This window comes from Notothenia coriiceps, unplaced genomic scaffold (assembly GCF_000735185.1).
Source record: "Notothenia coriiceps isolate Sejong01 unplaced genomic scaffold, NC01 NC01_scaffold00037246, whole genome shotgun sequence".
In the NCBI taxonomy this organism is placed as follows: domain Eukaryota; kingdom Metazoa; phylum Chordata; class Actinopteri; order Perciformes; family Nototheniidae; genus Notothenia; species Notothenia coriiceps.
Genome location: NW_011369947.1, coordinates 7,120,797 through 7,129,510, shown reverse-complemented (window position 1 = coordinate 7,129,510; position 8,714 = coordinate 7,120,797). Strand labels below are relative to the sequence as shown.

The 8,714-nt window shown below is 46.2% G+C and overlaps 1 protein-coding gene across 1 annotated transcript; it reads right to left on the bottom strand.

Moving 5' to 3' along the window:
* On the bottom strand, positions 1 to 4,773 carry slitrk4 (SLIT and NTRK-like family, member 4). The gene is made up of 2 exons (XM_010794668.1): positions 3,598 to 4,773; positions 1 to 2,819 (listed from the first exon to the last, which is right to left on the bottom strand). The coding sequence occupies exon 2, from the start codon at positions 2,775 to 2,777 to the stop codon at positions 189 to 191; it is 2,589 nt and encodes an 862-aa protein (XP_010792970.1). The 5' UTR covers positions 2,778 to 2,819; positions 3,598 to 4,773; the 3' UTR covers positions 1 to 188.
* Between the last annotated feature and the right edge of the window lie 3,941 nt (positions 4,774 to 8,714).

The window sequence follows — 8,714 nt, the reverse complement described above, 5'->3', positions numbered from 1 at the left end:
GTGCTGCAGAGAAGACAGGAGAAGACAGAAAGAAAGAGATCGAGGGGGGGGGGGTTGAACAGTGTGTGTGTGGCCAACGGGGGAGAAAGAACCAGAGAAAGGCAAATGTGTTGTGTGTCTGTCTGCCTGCATGTGTGTCTGACCTCCTTGTGTATGTAATCAATGCACTAAATCAAACACAACAATCCCTACATCTTACTCAGCGCAGTCTGCTCCTCGAGCACCTGTAGGTAATCAGGCGTTCCTTGGAGCTTGGCTTTGAGCTCGTAATACTCACTTTTTCTCTGCTCCACCACGATCTTACTGTGGTTCCCGCCTATCAGCGACTTCTTCATCTTTTTATCCTGCGTTTTTTCGGGGTAGCGGATTTCGTACCCGCCCATCCCGATACTGTTGAAATCTCTTTTGCTGTCCAGGAAGTTCTGGATAAACATGCTGGGCTCTCGGTGGGGGAGGAACTCCTCGAGTTCGTCGATGGTGCTGAGGCGCTTGTTGCGCTCCAGGGTGGAAAGCGAGTCTTTATCCTTGTCGGCGCTGTTCCGCAGGATGATTTTCTGCCTCTGCGAGTCTGCGAACTTGAACCCAGCGTCCATGTCGGAGGAGCGTCCGATCCCGCAGGTGTGGCTCTTGCCCATGTGCTCGATGGTCTGGGGGATGAACGTCTCGCCTCCCAAGTCGTCTCCCGGGATGGAGCCTTTCTTGCCAGATTTGTGACCGTGTCTGCGGAGCTGCAACGACATGGAGCCGCACTCTTGATTCCCAAGCCCCTCCTGCCTGCCCGCTGGTTTTTTATTCCGCCTCAGGACAAAGACTAGAAGGCAGAAGGCCACAAACACAGTCACGATAAGCACTACGAGGATGCTGAGGATCATGATTGAGAGAGGCACAGGACCTGCCGGCGGGGCTTTTCCAACTCCGGCAGGCAACACTGACGTCAACATAGGGGTGGGGCCAGTGAAAATAAATGGAGGTCTAGCAATAAGCTTAGGACACAGGATCTCATTTTTCAAGAGACGCAGCTCTATGTTGGAGAACTGCACAGGAGAGGCACATTTCACCTCTTTGGCAGCCACTCCATCATTCAGCTTTTCTAGCCAGAGTTTAAGGGCGACAAGATCGCATGAACAGTCCCACGGGTTCCCTTCTAGGTCTATCTGGGTCAATGTTCGCAGCTGGTCCAAGACACCACTCACTGGTAGGGTCATGAAGTGGTTGTTTTTTAGATTCAGCCTGGCTAAAGACACACCCGCAAACATGTAGGCAGGGAGACTCCGCAGTACATTGTTGTTGAGGTACAGGAGCTGTAGGTTCGGCATAGCATCAAATGTACCCGCTAAGATTTCTTTTATGGCATTGTATTCCAAATATAGGTACTGTAAGTTTGTGAGGCCCAAAAACATCTCTGGGTGTAACTGTTCCAGCTGGTTGCCATTTAAATACAGTCTCCTCAGATTTGTGAGGTTAGAAAAAATACCTTTCTGCACTGTGACAATTTGATTGCTGCCAAGATGGAGCAAATCTAATCCCTCAAAGCCTTGGAAATCAGCCGGGCTTATGTCACGGATGTAATTTCCACTCAGGTGAAGTTTCTTGGCATTTGGGGGTTTGGGGATAAGATCACCTAAAAACTTAATATTCCTCTCCTGACAGCTGACGCTGATGCCAAAGTCAGAGGGGTGGGCTTTACAGCTGCAGGGCTGTGGACACGTCAACGGAGGGGTCCGTGTTTGAAAGGAAACAATCTGGCTATTTCTTCCAAAAGGGGGTAAACCGGCCACAATTCCATTACCATAAATCTTGGATGAGTCAGTGGCTTTTGGCCCTTTCGTTGCCAGAGGAGCCACAGTGGTCGGGGACATTTTTGAAGGTGACTGCCCATTATCAGGCGATGCAGGTGGCATCCTTACATCAAAGTCACTTCCTGTTCCCATGGGACAAAGCTCCTGCTTGTTGGTTTCTTTCAGGAGTCTGCCGTACAAGTCACTTGGTGTTTCACATATGGCCTCTCCGATAAAAATGTTATAGGGCATGTTTTCAAGCCATGCCTTGAGAGGTGCTAAATCACAGGTGCAGTTCCAGGGGTTGTCGTCCAGCTGCAGCTCTACTATTCGCCCAATATGCTCCAGAACCCCGATGTAGGGGATCTTCTGGATCCTGTTCCCCCGTATGTCCAGGTGTGTGAGTGAGGCAAAGCGGAATATGTTGTCAGGGAGTGCCTGTACCAGATTATCATTGAGGATGACTACTTTTAGCCTGTGCAGCTTGTTAAAAGCTCCCTTTTCTATGTATTTGATCAAGTTGTAGTCAGCCTGAAGGTATTCCAAGTTTTCTATTCCGTAGAAAGTGTCGGCTCGCAGCACCTTCAACTCATTATTGTTCAGGTGCAGCTGCTTCAACGCACTCATCCCCATGAACGCTCCAGCTTCGAGGTTCTGCAGCTTATTGTTCCCCAGCTGCAGTGACACAGCGTGGGTGAAGTTGAGGAAGGAGTTAGGGTAGAGGATTATTAAGAAGTTGTTTTGGAAGTTCAAGTGGTACAGGGATGAGGCCGGCGGGAGGAGCTGCGTGGGCCGATAGACGGTGATCTTCTCGCAGTTGGCGTACAGCACGTTTTCCACGGACATGCAGGAGCAGACGCTGCAGGTCTCCACCATCAAGTCCGAGGCGGACGGGTCTGCCATCTGGGGTCCGTCCGACATGGGGGGGGAGGAGAGGGAGGAGGAGAAGGAGCCGGAGATGGAGGAAGAAAAGGCTGCCAGCAGGAGTACGAGCAGCATCTCGCCGGTTAGAAATCCTCCCCCAGAAAACCATTTAGTAACCTTCGGAGAGAAAGAAGAGACAGGTGCATGCACACACATAGGCGCACATATGTGCAAACCAGCCCAGAGACACACACACACACACACACACACACACACACACACACACACACACACACACACACACACACACACACACACACACACACACACACACACACACACAGAAAGCAAACCATCAAAATGCATATTTGATATTGATTACACAGAAATTGTAATATTTCATCATTGTCAACGTTTTTTTTATGTAAAAACAGCATCAGGGACCATAAATATTTTAATGTAAGTAGTACAATATGCAAATTGCCATGCTAATGGTGCACACTTCTAATTAATGGAATCATTGCAGTGAGTAGCTTCGGCTTTGACAATGATTCACCCTCATTATTGATGTTTGATGCAGATTCTCTCTCAGACATCTCAGCATCTTATCCTGACACTCAACAGCGCAAAGCATCGTCTCGCAAAATGTCTAAGACAGCAGCACGACTATATTCGTCACCTCTCAGCATATTCAACATAATCAAAGTTCTCTTTCTCTCTCTCTTTCCTCTCATTTGAAGCCAGCCGCAGCGACACTAAGCATTCAGGGTATTTAGGAGAGCAACTGTGAGACCAGTGGGAACAGTTGGGACTGTGCCCACTGCTGACATATTGAGGGGGTTTGATAACCTTTTTATCCCACATTGGACACCATGTGATAATAAATAACATCTAGAAATAAAAATAACTCAGGAAACGGATGGAATTGTAATAAATGATAAGATGTTACACTTACCCAAAGCTGAGGTGGTGGTGCATGCGGCTCCCTCCGGAGACACGGGGCAGCATCGGGGAGACATGGAGACAGACAGTGCTCCCGGCTGAAGTAGGACACTTATAGGGGCGCAACAAGGTTCCTAAGCAGCCCCCTACTTCCCCATGTAGCTACTGTATATCAACCCGATCCGAGCAAACTGGCGGGGGTGCGGTGGAGATGGAGAAAGAAGAAGGAGGAGGAGGAGGTAGAGAAGGGGGGGGGTTTCCGATTTCACCCGATGCGTCTCTTGCTGACGGGCTCCTCTTGCTTGTAAAAATCACCCCTCTCGCTCGGTCCCCAAGGTGGCTGTGCTACCTCCATGGGAGAGCATTCGTTTGGTTTGCAAGTGGGAGATAGGGAGATAGATGGTGAGGGGAGAGAGGGAGATAGGTGGTGAGGGGAGAGAGAGAGATAGGTGGTGAGGGGAGAGAGAGAGATAGATGGTGAGGGGGGAGAGAGACAGCTTTTACAGATCTTGACAGCGCATCCGGAGACTCCAAGGTGTGAAGAAAGGCGCAAGACGGTCAGCGATGCAGGGAAGTAAGTCTGTCATTCTTGGAGCTTGTTTTGTTTTTTCAAAATTGGATTAGGAGGTAATTGGGTGTCAGGGCACGGAGAGCCAGCACTGCGCGCCTGGCTTCAGAAACGCCCGACCATCCAATGAGTAAACACTGGTTTGTTCGGGGCCAAGTTGCGCACAGGGAGAGAGCTGGAGGTAGGCTTCCATCAGGGTGAGGGCATCAGGACGTTATCCTCAATACAGGCGTAAATCCAGTTCTCTGCAAAACAAACTGTTTTCTCTTCAGTTAATTTACAGGATGCAAAGGGATTTTCTTTTGGGTGAAAAAAGGTGATGGAGAAACAAGAGCGGAGAGGAACAGGAGTCCGGAGCGTGGAAATAATGCAGCTATTCAGTGTGCTGCGGTGCACGAGAGGACTGCCAACTCCGCGCGTCCACTGAAGGAGATATCATGGAGATAAATAGTTCTTTCTTTAAAGCCAAAAGAATATCCAGTCGGAGGAAACGGGTTCAAAGAGGAGAGGAGCTGGTGGTGTCCCCCCTCACTCCTCCTGTAGGACAGAGCAGTATCCGTGTCAGGCGCTGAAGTGTGCTGGCTCCTTTCTGCAGCCGCATTCACCGAGCTTCCCACACGACTGACGGGGAGGATGCAGAGACGTGAAGGGAGAGAGGAGGGAGGGAGAGAGGAGAGAGAGGAGTCAGGGAGAGGAGGGAGGGAGGAGAGAGAGACCAGGAGAGAGAGAGAGACCAGGAGAGAGAGAGAGGAGAGAGAGACAGAGAGAGGAGAGAGAGAGAGAGAGAGAGAGGAGGGAGGGAGGAGAGAGAGAGAGAGGAGGGAGGGAGAGGAGGGAGGGANTAAAAAGTCTTAAATTTGAAAATCTGAATTTAAGGCCTTAAAAAGGTCTTAAATATGACGCAGAAAAAAAGAACGGTTAAATATGATTTAGAAGGTCTTCAAATGATCGGATTGACAGGTACTTCTGTTTGAGATCTGCGTTACATGCGTTTTGGGGGACAATGTCGGGGTGCAGTACAGTACGGTCGGGCCCTTTCGATTCCCCCCACACAATTTGTGTTGATAATAAATCAACACTGGAACCACAATCCTAACTGTGGTTTCCCCCGGCCCCGTTATCGGAGCCACAACCCAGCTAGTAACCTAGCAACCAAGCTTCAGCTAGCGGCAGCAGTAATCATGTCTTCTTCGAATCTACTTACAAATAAATATGGGGAAGCTGTAAGTTAAACCGTAGTTGGTTGGAAACATCGATATTACGTGCTTGGTTGAAACCACGTGGAGCGGAGGCTGTTTGCAAGCCCCCGCCGCACCTCTGTTGCAAAGAAACGCCGTTCTTGTTTTGCTACATGTACGTTAACTATGCACGCGTTAGCAGTGCAGCAGTCCGCAACAACACCCTGGGGACCCCGGGCCAACGTTTGGTCAGCATCAACCCTAAAAGCGCAGCGCGGTGCTGTAGTACGCTAATACCGTAGCACACCCAATCATACAACAGCAATGACACTAGAGATTGTAGGGCAGGCAGCAGCTCTGAATATACTTTGTTACTCTCACTCTCTTCTCACACCACACACAACACACACCACACACACAACCACACACACCACACACACACACTACACTACAACACCACACCACACACACACACACACCACACACACACACACACCACACACAACACACTCACAGGGCTGCTCGCTTATGGCAATTGTCACACGATTCAAATGGTATCAATAAAAATTACAACCAATAAAAAAGCTGATTGTCTCATTTTGTAACGTTGAAACTTTATTGATACTTTTAAAGTTCGTGTTTCGGACGTTACCTAGATCAGTGGTCCTCAACCTGTGGTACGCGTACCACTGGTGGTACGCAGCTCCCGCTAGTGGTACGTGGGAGAATCTGACATATAACAATAATATAAAAATAATATATATACATTTTTTTTCTTCTTTTTACTGGAAGGAACTATCATATTATTTGAATATATATATAGGACATACCTTATATAAAGGTATATTTATAAGCTTGTCTTGTTTCAAAATAACAAACAGCATCATGCATTTAACCATGCCTCATTTCGCGTTATTTTCTCTCTCCCACCCTGGTCTTTGGCTGCAGCTGACCACGCGGCCCCCCTGCAAAGAGGAGGGGGACGAGTAGCGAGCGCATGTACCATGCGTTACCATGCTGTTACCATATGCCACGGCAACCCCTCATTCCCCTGATGTAGTGGGAGTGGCCATATAGTGCGGAGCTCCTCGTCACTAGACGAGACTATTTTCAAATCTGGTAACAGAAACCTTTTATTTTTATTTATTAACCAGATTAAAAGCATTGAGATAAAATCTCAATGCACGGATATGTATCAGATCCCGTTTTTAGAGATTTTGGGTATTGGAGGAAAAAAGAGAGGGTTTGTGTTTTCTGACACTTGGGAGTTCCCCCTGACACAACGGGACACATATTCATGTGTAAAAAGACGTACAAAGTGCATTTTGCATGATAGGTCCCCTTTAAAGTGGGGTTAGGTAATTTTGGAGAAACCAGCTTGCAGTGCCCTAGAATTTGAAAATACGCAACCGGAAAAAATCTGCCACTTCCTTACTAGAGCCCTCCTCTCCAACACACACAAATGCGCACATGACCAATGAGGCACAAGATAAAGTTTGTGCACAGATGGAAGCTGACAGGCAGGGTAGGCCATCCAGTTATTTTAGCCGGGCCGGCTCAGATGATTGGTCGTGCTTTTTACAGTAGTACGGCTTCCACAGATGACATTTTTTATGTATGTGTCAAAACACTTCAGATATTCATTGCTATCGGGATGTTAAGAGCATTCCATGGAATGTAACAAAAAGTGTATCTCGAGCCGGTTTCTCAAACTTACCTACCCCACATTTAACCTTTACACATAACACAGACATATAAAATACAGGACACACAACTAAGTAAACAAAAAGACGAAAAGCAGTCACTACATTGTGCACATTTGGGACATTAAGGTACACTACTTATTACTGCAACAGCAGCTGATGGTAAGGACCTCAGACAACTTCAATTTAAAACAGGCTATAGGGACAAGTGCCATCAGTTTGAGGCTTGATTGAATAACATTAATTACAAAATAAATCATACTATCAAAATACTACAACGAATGAAAATAAGCTTGAGATAATTGAAACTGTGGTTTAAATTAGTTCTAATAGGCTATTGTTATTTTTAGATTTAGAAACGAAAACATTTTTTTTTTATTTCTGGCGTTGCTAATGACGACCATACTACCCGTGAACGATTACCGAACGTTGCAAGCAAGCTAAAGAAAGAAGAAAGCTGAATGATGTTAAAAACGTGGCTCAAAACGGGAGGTATTCGGAAGAGAGGTACAGAGGAGAATATTACCAGCGAAAGTGAACAAGTGAATGAGGAGGAGGACAGTCATCAGCCGAGTACAAGCGTAGGCTCCGCCAGCAACACAAAAGTGATATGCACAGCCGCTGTGATGGAGGAGAAAAGTGACTCAGGAAGAAGGCATTTGCTCAAAGGATGGAGAGAGGTCAAAAGCTGAAAAAGCACACACTTGTGCTTAATTGTTATCTTTTTTCTTATGTTTTTTCTTTTCTTTTTTACTTTGCCACCACAGAAATGGCAATAGCAAACATCAGCAGACTGAAGATGAGCTATTAGGCTCATCTGCTCCTGGAGGCTTCATTATTATTGGAACTGAATTCCCAATAGGACATTTTCTGTTTCGATGTGGGTTGTTGCAGGAAGCCTACATTCACACTTTGGTATAGGTCCAGGAAATGACATGTGTGTACAGTTGACATTTGTTGTGTGAGAATAAGTTATTATTTTGTTCTTTATATTCTCACTTGTGTTGTGTGAGTGAGTGAGTGAGTGAGAGAGAGAGAGAGAGAGAGAGCACAATAAATAATGGCATTATGAATACATTTGCCTCCGAGTCCTGCATGAACTGTGCATAGACTGTATTTTAACATTGGTCATATGGTGGTACTCGGAGAGCCAACTATTTTCTCAGGTGGTACTTGGTGGAAAAAGGTTGAGAACCACTGCATTAGAGGATTACTTTTAGCTTTCTTAGAGATGAATGCCCATTTCCACAAGATGCTTATATCTGCAAATATTTAGCCAATATACAAACTGCTGCATGTCTCCAGAAGATATTCATCATTGAAATTAACATACAATAAGACTCAGAACATTTAAAATGTTCAGCATAGTCCTATTGCCATGTCACGGGGGAAATAAGTAAATAAACCAATACCCAGGCACCAATTGATTTGACATATCTTAAAATGTAAAATAAATGAGTCAGAGTTGGATATCCCTTTGCTGTGAAACATCAAACATATTTTACACATGCATCATCTGCTTCTACTGTATGTGTTAATGTCATTCTCAGAGTGTAAACTGAATAAGCGCCTGCTGTGATGGTTGGGCACAAAAGAAAGTAATACTATGAGGATGAGATGCATTTCAGTCTGATGTGGGAAATCCAACATATTTTGGATTGCTGCAAATTAAAACATTTTA